Raw genomic sequence first — 17550 nt, forward strand, 5'->3', positions numbered from 1 at the left:
AGTTTTTAGCATCAACCATGATAACCTCCCTTATTTCTTATTTAGGAAGTTACTACTTTCGTTTTTGAAGACGCCTAAAAATTCGTTGATTCACCCTCTTTCTATCCAAACTGCAACTATTTAAATCATACAGCCGCATTTTAAAGTTATGAGTTGTGTATTTAAAATATTCGAGTAACTATCGCAAAGGACTTTCTATTCACAGTCAACAAAAGTAAGTATAAAATAGTATTTTTTCTGAGTCACAATAATTTTCGTTCTGAAAGACTTTCATTTGATTCCGACATTTTTTATGTTTCCATGTTGCCACCAGTTTGCCGTAACAAAAAAGCTTACAAGGAATCCTGGCCTTTGTATGGACTAATAACAGGGGGTACAAATTAGAAAGTGCGGCCCTGCTCCCTCGGAAACGAGCACACTGTGTCGGTGGAATTACCGAAACCACGGAAAACCCGGAAAACCCGTAAATTTGCATACGTTAATACATTAGAGTATCCGAGGTGGTTTGTACGCCGGGGTTTAATACTGCATTATGTTTTCGTGGGTTGTATGTATTGGTTGTGGGTGGGTGGAGAGGGGTGGGGAAATCAGAGGAGGGGGGGGGGCTAAAACCCTGAAAACTCTTTAATTTTCGTATGTTATACATGTATGTTATACGGTTGTGGGTAGTTCGAGAGGGGTTGGAAAATTGGAGGAGGGGAGTGGGGTGGCTAAAACCCGGAAACCCCTTAAATTTACGAACGCCGGTGTTAATGATACATTGATTTTTGGTGGGTTGTATGTCGTGGTTGTGGGTGTTTGGAGAGGGGTAGGGAGGAGGGGGCGGCTATGAAAAAGTCTCAAATACTACTTTCAGATACTTCATTTCAAAGCCTTTGTGTAGGGGTGTGGTAGTCAAGGGCTCATATGATACTCTTTGTGAGGTGAGAATGCTGTGGGTGTATGTGTGTGTGTGTGTGTGTGTCCGGGGGGGGGGGCGTCTCGAAAGGAGTTGGGAAGGCGCGGAGGTGATAGATTTTGGCGAAAAGAACGCCTTTAATGCTAACGTTTTTCTTATTGTGTGCGAAGGAATGGTGGTGGCTGGGGCTATATGGGTAAGACGCTTGTAAAAAAGGAGCAATTTAAGGGGTTCAAAAGCTACAGCTAATAACCGGGAAACGCTTTAATTACTGCGTGAAGGGGGGGGGGGGGTCGATTGCGCTCTGGGTTATACTTCATCTTATGGGAGGGCGTATGTCGTGTGTGTGTTGGGGTGGTTTGTGAGTGGAAAGAAAGCTTGAGGGGTAGAGGCTATAAACTGCATCAAATGCTACATTTAACTACTGCAAAACACTTTCGTTTTCGATGAAGGCTGATGTATACACTATACTCTCTATGCATGCTTTGTGTGAGGGACGGGACGGGTTATTGAGACCAGAGGAGGATAGTTGTGGCTAATTTAATAGATTTAAATGATACAGTCAGTTATCTTATTTTTCATTTTTTTTTTTCATTTTACTGGCCAGTTATTAAGTATATTACATTGTGTATATTATTTGTCCAAAACATTTAACACTAATTTTATTGTTGTTAGAAAACGTTATCAAAATAAACGAGCTATGTAATTGTGTATTGTGAATAAGTTGTGTTTTAGAGTCGTGTATTGGTATCATGCGAGAGCTGATGTTTGGTTCTTTCATGTATTTGTCCGTTTTTACGGTTTGAAAAAAAAAGTTCATTCAATTGGTCGTTTTTTTATCTGTTAAAGAATATAAATTTATGAAGGTAAAGGTGAAGACCTGTCTGTGTGATGTAAGAAACGGTAAAAAAAGTTATACAATGTCCTTAATTTGTATGAAAATGAACAGTCCATGAACAAGGACGAACAGTCTCATTAAACATGTGTCATAATAGATAATAATACTTATTGTATGTAGACTTATGGATTTTTTTTAAGTATTATGAAAGCGTTTTCAGGAAAATCAGATGTAGCGATTTGAGACATTTTTAAGTCACCAACCCTTCTAGCTTACACCCCGTAGCCATCACCCTCACCCTCACACATGACATACCCCTCCATAGCCACAGAATGGGCCCAAGCCTCATCCACACCTTCGTGCAATAATGTATTCGATATGGAAGATTATTTTCTATGCTTTTGAATCCTTGAAATTACCCCCTTTTTCCCTGCGGTCTTCCCAACAGCAATCCCCACAACTCGCATATAAAGTATAGTACAGTATGATAGCCCCAGTCACAACTATCCCCGCCCCTCCCCTTACACACAGCATACTCACCTCACACAGAGTAAAGTATTAGCCTTACCCTACAATACCTGTACACTTTGAAATGGAGTACCAAAAATAGTATTTGATACTTCTTTATTGCCCGCCCCCTAAATCCTCCGACTCCCCACCCCTCTCCAACAGCCCACAACAACGACATATAACCCACGAAAACACAATGCAGTATTAAACCCCGGCGTACAAACCACCTCGAATGCTCTATTGTATATACTTATCAAAATTAAAAAGGTTTCCGGATATTCCGTGGTTTTCGTGTTTTCGGTAATTCCACCAACCGCGAATACACATGTTATTGAACGTTTTATTTTACGATATTTCGTAAAAACACTTGCATGGCATTAGCACATGCCTTATTTTCATTCAAATAGTGTGTTATGTTTTCCTTTCATCCATACGAGTTTGTCCCAGTCCGTGACTTAGAACCTGGACCTTTGACAATAAATAACTCTGCATATGCGCCAAACATACAATTATTTGTTTTAGTGTTTGGAGCTCTCAAACCAAACTTTTGGCTACCTTTAGTTTTAAATGGTGCATTATTGTGTGATGTTTGCACATTTTCTCCACTGGACTTCAACCATTGTTATTTGTAAAAAATAATTGTGGGGTGGTGGTTGACGGCAAAAATCACCATTAGATCCTGGGTAGGGTAGCACCTGGCGCATGCCTACTTGATTTGTCCAATTGTTCTTTTTTCTTTTAATATAGGAGAAGAAGGTAATAACATTTGCAAAAAAATGCACCATTGCGGCTTTGAAATTTATAAAAATTTCTGTTGGGAGTACCCCCACCTCCCCTGTCAACAATTTAATTAAATAAATTTTGATTCTGAGGTAGGCGCGAATGTCAAAATGTTACGTCCCTTTGTTTTGCCCCCTCTTACTTCAACTCCTGTATCCCCTACTGTAAATTGTTTAGAACTTGGTAAACCTAGTGTATATTTGACAATCAAATTATGATTTTAGGCTCAGGATGGATGCAGTCTCAGGGAAAAAGGCACCCGAGGGAACAGGATTGGTCTTTGACCACACCTACTGCCAGCCATGTGCGAACGATGGCAAGAACATCCAACCTGATGCCTTCTGTACCGTCTGCAAAGAGTTCCTGTGTTCCACATGCGCCCGAGTACACAAGAACATGAAGATTTCCAAAAGCCACCCTCTCCAGGACAAGAGTACCATGCCTTCCTCATTCCATCAAGAGAGTGAGAATAAGCATTTTACGGAAACATGTCAGCGTCATGCCGAAGAGTTCATAAAATACTATTGTCCCAATCACGAGGCACTTCTGTGTGGAGAATGTTTGGCTGACAAGACTCACCGCTCATGTAACATTGAAAGGATTTCTCAACTTGCAAATCGGTACACGGCGGGTGCAGAATACAACAGTCTGAAGGCAGGACTTGTCCAGGTGGTCAAAGACATCGGCAACCTTTCAGACAACATACAAGCAAGCATGAACTATATTGATGAAGAAAGCCTGACCAATATAAGTGAGCTACGAAAGTTCAGGAATGAAATCAACCAGTACCTGGATAAAAGAGAAAAGGAGTTACTAGAAGAAATTGAGCAGAAGAAACAGAACTCAGAAAGCCTGTTAAAAGAACTGAACTCAAATTGCCAAGAAATAAAAGCTACCACTGAGAAACTCAAGGCCGAGCTACAAGCCCAGGAGGTCAACACCAATCAGTTGTTCATATCTGGAACAAGAGTGATGAAGGAGTTAGTGGGTTTACAGTCAGCCCTTAAGGACATCAGAGGGAAAAATAGGGTGTCATACTTCAAGTTCAGAAGGGACCCCGCCACAGAACAGCTGCTGGCCTCATGCACAGCAATTGGCAAATTGGACCAAGTGGCATCAGACTTGGCTGACCAGCAGAAACAACTTCAGGCGCCAGGTAAGGCACACAAACCAGTTATATCACAAACATCATACGTCATACAACGGTATTGCCATCTTTCCTTAAGTTATTTGAGATATGTCACAGCACATTAATTACATTTGACTCAAGGTTTATAGTTAATTAGCATATGATATATAATTGGATTAATTGGTTCCTTAAGCGTAATTCATTTAATTGAGGCTAAAAAATATAACTTAATTGAGGCTAAAATATAATTTAATTGAGGCTAAAATATAATAAAAGTTTGTTTCCGAATTTCCTGCCCCAATGATTTGGAATTATATATTAAATGAGTCCCCCAAACAGGCATTATTCCACATTTGGGAATCAGTTTTTTTCACTCTTAAGGGAATATTTGCAGGACCCTTTGACAGGGAAAAATAGCACCATTTGGGCAAAAATGGCGGATATACCAACATGATTACATGCTTAATGTTGTTGTGTATTTAACTTCAGCCAATAGCGACACCTCTTGCTGATAAGCCACGCCTCTGTACTACTATATGCTGCATGCTATCACAGTAGTTTAGTTCTCAATGACTGTTCTCAAGTCCTAATAATAAACCGTAAAACTGTTGTTATTTCTTGTTGTAAACACAACATATTGGTGACGAGAATGTTTAACTAAAACTGATTACTATTTCGGGAATTTTATCCATTTGTGCGTGAAATTCTGGATAATAATTAAGATGGCGAACTCAGGTTTAATTGGAACTTTAAACGCATTCAACAGTGACAGTGAATCATGGATTTCATATGAGGAGCGTTTAGAGATGTACTTTGTAGTAAATAGTATTGGGGACGAGAAAAAGGTTGCCGCTTAATTAACTCTGTTGGGGTAGAAGACGTATGCATTGTTGAGGAACTTAACGTCACCCTAAAAAAGCCAGCAGAGAAGACTTACCAGGAACTTTGTCAATTATTGAAGACACAGTTATGTCCCAAACCTCTGCTGATTGCGGAACGGTTCCGTTTTCATCAACGTAATCAGGCGACAGGTGAATCTATTTGTGATTTCACAGCCGCTATAAGGAGATTAGCAGAACATTGTGAATTCAATGATAATCTCGAAAACACATTACGTGATAGGTTTGTTTGTGGGTTAAAGGATGAAGCGACACAACGGAAGCTATTGTCAACGGCTGACTTAAGCTTGAACAAAGCAATTGAAATCTCCATTGCGATGGAAACAGCATGCAAAGACGCAGCTGAATTACATTATACGGCATCAGGAAATTCAAATGTAAACAGAATAGGAAAGAAGCCATCGAGTAAACGACAATACCGTAAAGACGTGACATTGCCGCCACAACAAAAAGGGAAATATTCCAATACACGGTGCATACATTGTGGTAAATCAAACCACCAATATGACAAGTGTATACTAAAGAATGCAATTTGCCATAGTTGCAGTGAAAATGGACTCATTAAGACTATCTGTCCAAACTCCGGAAATGTGAACGTAATTGACGAAACGAAAAAAACAAAAGTCATAAACAAAGTGACCAGCGAGAGAACATCGAGAATTCTCCTATATCCTGTCATCAATGAAAAACAGGTTGAAATGGAACTAGACACTGGGTCTGCAGTTACCATTATTTCAGAACTATCTCGCAGAAATATCAAACTGGACAAACCCTACTGTAAGCTACAATAATATTCTGGGGAAACAATACAGCAAGTTGGATCTGCAAACGTGCGTGTTGACTACAACATCCAAACAAAGGATTTAAGACTTTGTGTAGTTAAAGGCAACAAACCATCCTTATTTGGGAGAGACTGGTTGAGTGAGATAAATGTTGACTGGACTAGCGTTATGCGCGTCAATAACATTGAATCGCAAAAAGATCGTTTTGCGAATATGATGAATAAATATGATTCTGTATTCAGCGACGGTATTGGTCACGCTAAAGGCTTCAAGGCGAAATTAACGCTGAAAGACGATGCCACACCCAAGTTTATGAAGGCAAGGTCGGTTCCGTTTTCAATGAAACCGAAAATCGAGAAAGAACTTGACAACCTGGAAAAACAAGGTATAATTACGAAGGTAAACACGAGCGAATGGGCTACACCAATCGTACCTGTTTTGAAATCAACGGGATATGTCAGGATTTGCGGAGATTTCAAGGTCACGGTCAACCAGGCGCTGAAGGTCGACAAGTATCCACTTCCACGTGTTGATGACATTTTCGCTAATCTGTCACAGGGACAGAAATTGACGAAACTGGACTTTCGCCAGGCGTACCTACACTTGGAGGTCGACGAAGACAGCAAGGAGTTACTAACATCAATACACATCGGGGACTATACCGCTATAACCGGTCTGTGTATGGAATTGCCTCACTTCCAGCGATATGGCAGCGCACAATGGACACAATACTTCAGGGAATTCCGGCAGTACAGTGTATACTGGATGACATGATTGTCACAGGGGACAGTGATCAATCGCACTATGAAAACCTTGAAAAAGTGTTATCACGCTTGAGTGATTATGGATTAAAAGTTAACAAAGATAAGTGTTAATTCTTTCAGGACGAGGTTACATATTGTGGTCATGACATTGATAAAATAGGATTGTGGAAATGTAATGACAAGATTCAGTCGGTGCTGGACACACCTGTACCACATGATGTAACTTCATTGAGGGCTTATCTTGGGGTTTTAAATTACTATCATAAATTTCTGCCAAATCTTGCAACCGTTGTAAGTCCGTTAAACGCACTTCTTCAGAGAAATCAAAAGTATAAATGGTCAGATGAATGTGACAGGGCGTTTAATGATTCGAAGCGCTTGATCATATCAGAGCCCGTGCTAACACAATACAATCCGGAACTTTCGGTACGGCTCGCAACGGACGCATCCCCTGTCAGTATTTTTGGTATATTGTCACATGTTATGCCGGACGGCTCCGAAAGGCCAATAGCATTCGCGTCGCGTTTCTTGAGAAAGACGGAACGTAAGTATGCGCAAATTGACAAAGAAGCGTAAGAGATTTACTGGGCAGTAAAACGTTTTTACACGTATTTGTATGGCAGACATTTCACTCTAGTGACAGATTGCCAGCCGCTCACTTCAAATTTTAACCCTGGTAAAAGCATACCGGTTACCACCGCGGCACGTGTTCAAAGATATGCGTTATACTTGTCGGGATTTCATTACGATGTTGAGTACAAGAATACCAAGCGACATACGAAGTAGATGGCTTGTCTAGATTGTCGGCGCCGCACACCGCCGAAAATTATGAAAATGATATTGAAGAAGTGTTTTATACCTCTCAAATTGATCAGTTACCGGTCACAAGTTCTCAGATTCGCAGAGAAAGTCAACGCGAGCGTTTGTTATCGCGTTTTTTCAGTTATGTAGAAAACGGCTGGGACGAAAAGCTTAATGACCCTCTGTTGAAAAGCTATTTCTCGCGTAGGAATGAACTCGCAATTCATCATGGTTGTTTGATGTGGGGAAACCGGGTAGTAATTCCAATCAAATTACGGTCTAAGGTATTAGACACAGTTCATTCAGGGCATTTGGTCAAAAGATGTAATGGGTGTCAGATGGAACAAAGATAGCCAGCTGGGAACGAATACACGTCGATTTTGCTGGCCCATTTTTAGGACGAATGTTTATGGTAATTGTCGATGCACATAGCAAATGGCCAGAAGTTATAGAAATGAAATCGACTACTGCCGAACACACGATAAATGAATTGCGAATTATATTCTCAAGATACGGTCTTCCGAAACAATGCGTTACAGACAATGGACCTCAATTCATTTCTGATAGTTTTGCAAAATTTATGCAAAGTAAGGGCATAATGCATATTAAAACAGCCCCGGCAAAACCATCGACAAATGGTCTCGTTGAAAGGTTCAATGCTACATTTAAATCTGCCATGCGAGCTATGGATGGCGAAACTGACGATTTCGGCTTGAAACTCAGTAATTTTTTATCATCATACCGCACAGCTGTGCATTCCACCACTAACGAAACACCGTCAAAACTATTTTTCAGTCGTAAAATTAGGACTAGGCTCGATTTGCTCAAGCCGGACACAAAGCAATGTGTTCAAGACAAACAAATGAAGCAGGAAAACAAACATTTAGGGAGCTTGAGTTAGGTCAAAGCGTACTTGCGCGCGATTATAGGCCGAGCGTGAAAGAGAAATGGGTTACAGGGACTGTGGTATCAAGGGATGGCCCCTTGATGTATAAAGTACTTGTTGGAAATGCCACATGGAAACGACACATTGATCAGTTACGGCCCACCAAAATAGAACAAAGTCAGGCTAAAACTGAGATAAGAGAGTTAACAGGATCAATGCCATGAACTCGCGGTCAGGGGTATTTCAATACACTACCCGATTCACACGTTCAGAGCAATTAGTCCCAGATGTTAATAATAATAATGAACCGCACCTGATCGAAGGACGTCGTTATCCACTACGCGAAAGGCACCCGCCGGAAAGATTAGCGTACAATTAGAGAGTACCCGTCAAAAGGCATTGAAAATTAATATGCTTAATTAAATGACGTTGCAGTAGTGTTTCTAATTAATAGTTGCTATTTTTGATTAATTTTATCAGATAGAAATATCAATTAATTTAATATCTCTACAATATGTGTATTGTATATCAATGATCGCACTGTTGAAATAATATTTTTATGATGAAAAACATAAACAGTTTAAAATATTATGGAAATATTTTATTGATATATATGATGTTATGACTTCATATTTGAAAGGGGAGAACTGTTGTGTATTTAACTTCAGCCAATAGCGACCCCCTTGCTGATAAGCCACGCCTCTGTACTACCACATGCTGCATGCTATCACAGTAGTTTAGTTATCAATGACTGTTCTCAAGTACTAGTAATAAACCGTAAAACTGTTGTTATTTCTTGTTGTAAACACAACAAATGTCATGTTGAAATTATTTACAATTACGGTTTGTGTGTGTGTGTGTGCGTGTGTGTGTGTGTGTGTGTGTGTGTGTGAGAGAGAGAGAGAGCGTGCGTGCATGCGCGCGCGCGCGTGTGTGCGTCGTGCGTGCGTGTGTGCGCGTGTGTGCGTGCGTGTGTGTGAGAGTGCATGAACCTGTATGCCTTTGTGCGATGTATGCGTGGATGTGTATTTGTGTAAATACGCCTTTTTCTGTTTTGTGCCATAAGTCAGTGATTCTTTTTGGAATAATTTTCACCGCCTGTTCCTTCCAAATTGGGATATTTTTTCAACTTTGGAAAAAATATAAAATCATGCTAAAATAGCAAATATAACAGCAAATACACATATTTTCACTTTTTTATGCATACATTATGCTGTAACAGAGCTAGTCTTGTCAAGATTTTGTTTATTTTATAAATAAATTTATTGTTTTTTTATTCATTCACAGGATCTGTATTCAAATAATTGGGAAAATATAATGATTTTTTGGGAAAAATGAACACTTTTTCGCTAGGGGAAACAGCCTTTAGAAGGCAGTAAATTGCACCAAAAAAAAAAATCACTGTGCGTGCGTGTGTGTCTTTGCGTTTGTTTTGTTCGTGTGTATGTAGTACAGTACTCTAAAATTAACTTTCAGAAATGTACATAATTGTTATCATATCTTAATTATAAATAATTATGTATGTATGGAATAGTTTGAAAAGGTGAGGCGAAAAAATGCATGCGCTTTTAAATTATCTCGGATTCGAATAATCTTTGTTTTGATAACCTGCTTTGATGTTTTCAAATTAGCCTTACTATTTTTGTATTTCAAGAGTCATAAGTGATAAGTCAAAAATTCTCCTCAGTCTTTACTTACGCTTGGAATCAGTTGTGTCTGTTCAATATTCAATTAAACGTCTGCACTGTTTAGTTTTCAGCTTAGGTCTTGGTATGAACACAAAATGTGTAACTTTCAAACAAAGCATCAATTCCAAATAGTTCACATTTTAATATCACATTTTTAAGAAGATCTGTTAACATTAAAATTAAATTGCTTTCATAGACGGTAGCAATCAGTAATTGTTTGCTGTATTTATATCTATGATTAGAAGGTCACTGTATTATATCGCTGCTATCTGATACTGCTCCCTATGATTACGTCGTACATTTATTCTGACTGATACTGCCCCTTTTAGTTACACTGAATGCTTTTCTATCTGGCACTGCCCACTATGGTTACACTGTATCCTTCTTTGGCACTCCTCGGCTGTTTTATGGAAAACTACCCCGGATGTATGCCGGTACATCAGTTGAAGTAGTTCGTATTTTTTAAATTGATATCATTTATAAAACGTAGTGTTTTATTGTTGTATTCATTGATTGAAGTTTAAATTGAAAGCCAGTAAAGTGTATTTTTGCAATCATAATTAAGATTCCCAAGAGTACAGTCATAAAGTTTAACTGTTAAATAAAAATACTACGTGATCTATTTGCAATGGACTTAAACGTACCCTTTTTGAGTATGTTAACCCTCCAAATACATCCAATGTTGTTTTCCATAAAAATGGCCGAGGAGCTCCGAATGGGACTGATACTGTTCCCTATGGTTACACTCTATACCTCTCTGACTGGTACTGCCCGTATGGTTACACTCTATACCTCTCTGACTGGTACTGCCCGTATGGTTACACTGTACACTTCTCTTACTGATACTGCTCCCTACGGTAACACTGTATACCTCTCTGCGTGCGTGCGTGCGTGTGTGCGTGTGTGTGCGTACCTGTTTGTGTGCCACTTTATAAACTAATGTGTGATTGTGCGATGTGTTCGTGGGTGAATATTTGTGAACGTGTGTGTGTGTGTGTGTGTGTGTGTGCGTGCGTGCGTGCGTACGTGCGTGCGTGCGTGCGTGCGTGCGTGCGTGCGTGCGTGCGTGCGTGCGTGCGTGCGTGTGCGTGTGTGCGTATGTGCATGCGTGCGTGCGTGTGTGTGTGTGCCTCTTAATAAACGAATGTGTAATTGTGCGATGTGTTCGTGTGTGAATATGTTTGAACGTGTGTTGTGTCTGTGAGATCGTGTACGTGTGTGTGTGTGTTTGTTTGTGCATTTTGTGCAATGTATGAGTCATCCGTGGGTTTGTATGATTGTACGGTGTTTATGTAACTGTGAGTACGTGTATGTGTGTGTTAATTTTGTGTGATGTGTGCATGGGTGTGTATGTGTGAGCATGTGCTATACATGCGCCTTTTATTTTATAATATTTATTGTATGAGTGTTTGTGCGATGTGTACGATTATTGTGTTTGTGGGTGTATTTGTTTGAACGTGTATTTTGTGATTGCGTGTACGTGCATGTATGTCGGTATGTGCGATTTGAGCGTGGGTGTGTTTGTTTGTATGTATGTATGTTTTGTGTCTCTGAGTGTGTGTTTGAGTAAGTGCATGTGTGCGTACGTGCATCAGTGTCTTTCTTGCCTGTGAGTGCGTGCACGAGAGTGTGTTTGTGCATTTCTTGTGTTAGTGTGTGTATGCTCTTAAATATTATTTTAGAAATTGTTACCATATTTTACTTTGAAATAAACATGTGTGTATGTATTGATATGAACCTTGTGAACATAGGGAAATCAGTTGTGTGTTTTGTTTAATATTAAATTAATCATCTACAGTTTTACGTTGCTAGCGCAGGTCTTGTTATAAATACACAATGCGTTCGTTTGAAACATAACATCAATTTTTTTTTACATTATCACACTTTTTAAGATGGTACAAACATAAGTCATAATTACATCGTTGCCATCATAGGCGGCAGTATTTGTCTGTGATTGTTTGGTATAATATTATTATACTATCGGACTCATTCCCAAAGCAAAGTTAACAATATTTTTCTCAATCTTTAAAAAAATCCAAATCAAACTTAAAAAACAATAAAAATCAATGAATTATGAAAGTCTTTTTACATGAACTGGTTCACACAACATCCTGATAATTATTTGATGTTAAGTTTTGTGGATAATTTAATTCAGAAATCGTTGATTTTCATCACATTCAGGGGTCAGTATGGAATATTATCTGTCATGATTTATTGCAATATATATTTCAACCGTTTCAGGTCTTTTGACAGCGAAAGGAAACTAATATTTAATAATTACCTCATTCGCAGGAGTCTGAAAAGCTTGTTCTCTTAACTTTAAAAGTTCCCAGTTTAGGCATATTTCGTGACGACGCAGTTTGTTTCAAAATGTCTAGAGTCTTTTTCCGAAAATGGGCAGAAAAGGCCTGGTTAATTTACATTATCAGCAGGTCTCTGTGTTCGCTGCTATCAATGGCGACATGATCAGTCAGAAATAGTTTGATATATTTATGCATTATTTGAAGGTCCCTATATTACATAGCTGCTATCATTGGGGACAAAATCAGTCAGAGTTTGTTTAAGTTTGAGATGTTAAAATTATTAGAAGGTCTCTCTGTTATATTGTTGCGGTCATAGGCGACAGTATAATACAGAGATTGTTTAATATATTTATATAAATTGTGGTAAGAAGGTCCCTATATTATATCATATCTAGCACAGGCGGCAGTTTCAGTCAAAGGTTGTGAAATATATTATATTTATTAATATGAACATATCAGCGTTTCTTGATTTTTTTTTGTGTTCCCTTTTTTTAATAAAAAGCTATTACGTATAAAGCCTCATCGTTTACTTTCCTGGCTAATACTGCCCCAAGGTCAACACCGTAGACTTCCCTGACTGATACTGCCCCCTATGACTACACCATAAACTTTTCTGGCTGATTCTAGCAACTATGGTTACAACGTTTTCTTGTCTGCCTGAAACTGTTTCTATTGTTACAACGTATACTTCCCTGACTAATATTACCCCCTATGGTTACACCGAATACTTCTCTGACTGATACTGTGCTCTATGATTACACCATATACTTCTCTGACTGATTCTGTCCCTATGGTTACACCGTAGACTTTTCTCACTGATACTTCCCCCTATGGTTACACCATAGACTTCCCTGGCTGATACTGCCCCCTAAGGTTACACCGAATACTTCCCTGACTAATACTATTCCCTATGGATACACATATAATTCTAGGACTGATTATGTCCCCTATTGTTACACCATATACTTCACTGACTGATACTGTCCCCTATGGTTACACCATATACTTCTCTGACTGATAATGTCCCCTATGGTTACACCATATACTTCTCTGACTGATTCTCTTATATATGGTTACATCTTATACTTCTCTGACTAATACTGTCCCTATGTTTACAACACACACTTTTCTGACTGATTATGCCCCCTATGGTTACATCGTATACTTCTTTAGGTAATACTGTCCCCTTGCATGGTAATAACATATACTTTTCTGACTGATAATGTCCCTATGGTTTCATCGTACACTTCTCTGACTGATACTGCCCCTATGAATACGCCACACACTTCTCTGACTGTTACTGTCCATTATGGTAACACCATATACTTCTCTGACTGATACTGCCACCTGTGGTTACGCCACATACTTCTCAGACTGATACTGCCCATATGGTTACGCCACATACTTCTCTGACTGATACTGCCCCAAAGGGTTACACTGTATACTTCTCTGACTGATACTGCCCTTATGGTAGCCCCTAAAACTTTCCTGAGTGATACTGCCCCTATTGTTACCCCTAATACTTTCCTGACTGATACTGCCCCTATGGTTACAACGTTTACTCCTCTTTCGAATACTGCCCTCTATGGTTACAATGTATACTTTTTTGCTGATACTGCCCCCTATAGTTACATTGCCCCTCTGACTGAAACTGCTCATTATGCTTACAACGTATCCTTCTCTGACCGGTACTGCCACCTATGGTAACACCGTATATTTCTCTGGCTGATACTGCTACCTATGGCTACAACGTATACTCCTCTTTCAGATACTGCCCTCTATGCATACAACGTATACTTCTTTGACTGATACTGCCCCCTATAGTTACAATGTTAACTTCCTAACTGATTCTACCACCTATGGTTACAACGTACTTCTCAGATTGAAACTGCCCCCTTTGGTTACAACGTATACTTCTTTGACTTATACAGCCCACTTGTGTGGCACCGTATACCTCTTACGGATTCTTCCCCCTTGTGTGGCACCGCATACCTCTTACGGACACTTCCCCCTTGTGTGGCACCGCATACCTCTTACGGATACTTCCCCCTATGATTACACTATATACGTCTCGGATATATATTGCCCCCTATAGTAACACAATATATTTCTGACTTATACTGCCCCCTATGGTTACACCATTTACTTCGGAATATGGGGCAGTTTACTTTAGGTTGTCCAGTTAGCATAGGGGTAAGCGCACCCGCTTCTCATTTTGGCATCCCAAGTTCAATTCTGATTGCAAAAAAAAATATGACGGGTTGAATATTACAGTACATGAAGGTAAAGTCGGTAAAACAGGAAACAAACTAATCTTTTGTTGTCTAGTTAGGTGTTGCTCGAACCATTTTTTCCTGTAACTGTCTTTTGATTTCATTTAAAAAAGTGTGTTTAAATACATATTCATGTTCTAGATAGAGGCTTAATCTTTGTATTATTTTAAGTATGATTTTATAGCATTAGAGTGAACAACATTTTTATCAACCAAACTAAGTTGTAAGTGTCAGATATATAAAATACACATCAAGCGGCATGTGTGTAGTTTAATATATAAATTATGTTCATACAATTTACTAAAAGTTCAGATTTGCAAACAATCCAAGAAGATTTATTTTAAAGCTTCAAATATCTCTTTGTGTACATGCACATTTTTTATATTGTTTTATACATGCACGTGCCATCAAGGCCATGAACACATCTTTAGAAGCATGCGTTTACTATGAACATATCTTAGTTTGCTAAATTTTAAATACCAGCGAAGCGGACATAAACACTTTTTCAAGTTGTTGTCCATGAACAGTTTTATTTCGATATTTCAGCCTTAAACCAGAGCCGTGCAGACCTAAGCCAGTCCCAGTTTAGAAAGCTGCCTGACATTCCAGTGAAGAAGTCAGCCGACACCAGCGACTGCTTCCTGACCAGTGTGGCCATCCTGTCGAGGAACAGGCTCCTACTGGCTGACTTCCACAATTGCTCAGTAAAGCTTGTGGACACCACTACCACCAAGATGGTGTCCCAGATGAAACTGCCAAGTCCGCGGTGGGACCTGTGTCTCCTGCCCGGGGACAGGGCTGTTGTCACTCTGCTTTGGGAAGGGAAGATACAGTTCTTATCTACTCAGGGAAATATCACACTACAGGATGTTGTTAAAGTAGATGGAAGATGTCATGGAATAGATTTCTGTGATGACAACTTGATAGTGTCCTTCACCTCCCCAGGTAAGGTTGTGTTGATGGACATGAAGGGAAAGGTGAAGAAGAGTGCAGACAAAGACAGCAGTGGAAAACCTTTGTTCCAGAATCCTGAGCATCTGACAGTGACCAAAGAGAGTCAGACTCATCCGGTCATATATGTCACAGACGTGGGCACAAGCATCATAATCAAGCTGAGCATCTCACTAGAGGTACTCAATACCTACCAAGACCCGATACTGGAATACCCACGAGGTCTGGCACCTGTAGGGGACAACCAGCTTCTTGTGTGTGGGAGGTACAGTAACAACATCCTGTTACTGGACACGCTCACTGGCAAGATAACCCAACTGCTGGGGAAGAAAGCGGGGATAGAGAGGCCATGCAGTGTGGCTTACTGTCACAAGAAGATGATGTTTGTCACCTGCAGTCCATCAAGTAGAACAAAATTGGAGAATTTCGTGAAAGTATACAAAGTTGCGTAACAATTGCATTAACTTTAACATAAATTGATGTCAGTTTAAAAATATGTTATGTGTCTTTATGAAAAGGCATATGTTTTTCAGTGTTACTAAAAGAGTTTATTCGGCATAAATTGTATTATAATTTAAGGACCTTTCCTTTAATCCTAATCAATGTGAATCAAATAATTGTAATATTATTATCTTTGCTATGCAAACAAAACATGCTTGGTTACCTTCTAAAATATTCTTAAATATCAATGCATATATATAGTTATACGAGGGATGATCAATAATTACGTAGACTGGTCCCATATTTGTTTTCATTCTACTTGCAACATCTTAAAATTTGTACCATTTGAAAGAGAAAACATTTTTCTATTGACTGCCTTAATAAGAATAGCATGAATAGCCTATTGCAGAAAAATGATATAATGCAACCATAGTAATGCGCTTCCGGCCCAGGTGAAGTTTTGTCGTACGTATGCTGAATTAAAAACTTAATGAAATAAATATTAGCTGCAGAAATCCGCTTTTCTGTTTGTCGAGGTTTGCGTGACGTCATCTGAAAATATGACGTCATTCGGCCGTTACATTTTGAAATAAACAACATCTGCTTTATGACAGTCACGCATGCTATGAGTTTTAATTTGACTTCACAAGAACGTTTGGAAATTTGCGCAAACATTAAATTTTGCAAAGAAATAGGGAAAACACTATCCAAAACGTACAAGTTACTAAAGCTGACACGTGGAGAAATCTGCTTTTGCCGTTCGCTGGTTTTCAAGTGGCATCGACGCTTTTCCGATGGCCGACAGTCCCTTGAAGAAGATGTAGGTCGTGGACGGAAGTCAACAATCGGACCGTCAGCCGTGACGTCAATTGCAGAGAAACTGATGGCGGACTGCAGAATGACTGTACGGGAGTTGTCAGAGGCTGCCAATGTCAGCTATGGAACCGCACACAGCATTCTAACCACCGAATTAAACATGCGGAAAGTATTTAGCAGTATTTACCTCTCTTGTACAACGATTTTTAATTTACAATAGCATAATAGCACTTTAATATTGGATCGATTAGGGAATATTCAAATTGTTGCAAATTATTGTGATGAACACTTAAATGTTATCAATTGTTCAAAATCACAAAATCATGTTTTATTATTTTGATAGCCGATGTATATGCATTTGCAGATGCACTCGCGCTTGGTGCCAAGCATCCTGACCGACATCGAGAGAGACAGGTGCGTGAAGGAGTCACGACTAAAGAGACCTGGCTATATCTGAGAGACTCAGAGACCAAGAAACAGTCGGCTGTATGGAAGATAGGTGGGTCACCGCCACCTGAGAAAGCCCGAGTTTCACGTTCCGCCGGTAAACAGATGTTTATGATGTTTGAGGATTGTCGGGGAATGATCCTGTGTCACGCGGTGTCTGTTGGGAGAACGGTAAACGCGGAGTATTATTCGAAGGTAATATTAATTTAAAGTAAATAACAATAATTTTCCATCAGATGAAGTTCAGTTATTTTTACTTTGCATATTACATATTGTAAAACATGTTCAATTTATCAACATTGGTGTAAATCCATTCGCGCAAATTGTTGAATCATAATAGAGAT

The 17550-nt window shown here is 39.3% G+C and overlaps 1 protein-coding gene across 1 annotated transcript; it reads left to right on the forward strand.

Moving 5' to 3' along the window:
- Positions 1–58: 58 nt before the first annotated feature.
- LOC128218368 (uncharacterized) lies at positions 59–17027 on the forward strand. Its single transcript, XM_052926026.1, has 3 exons — positions 59–214; positions 3251–4182; positions 15098–17027. Exons 2-3 carry the CDS (start codon positions 3258–3260, stop codon positions 15952–15954), a joined length of 1782 nt encoding a protein of 593 aa, XP_052781986.1. The 5' UTR covers positions 59–214; positions 3251–3257; the 3' UTR covers positions 15955–17027.
- Positions 17028–17550: the final 523 nt, after the last annotated feature.

Source organism: Mya arenaria, chromosome 14, assembly GCF_026914265.1.
Source record: "Mya arenaria isolate MELC-2E11 chromosome 14, ASM2691426v1".
NCBI classification, from domain to species: Eukaryota; Metazoa; Mollusca; class Bivalvia; order Myida; family Myidae; genus Mya; species Mya arenaria.

What these genes read in the sequence shown, in the direction of transcription:
- LOC128218368 (XM_052926026.1), top strand. Translation starts at nt 3,258, where the DNA reads ATGGATGCAGTCTCAGGGAAAAAGGCACCCGAGGGAACAGGATTGGTC. An exon ending in GAAACAACTTCAGGCGCCAG is followed by an intron (nt 4,183 to 15,097) that starts GTAAGGCACACA and finishes TCGATATTTCAG; the next exon opens with CCTTAAACCAGAGCCGTGCA.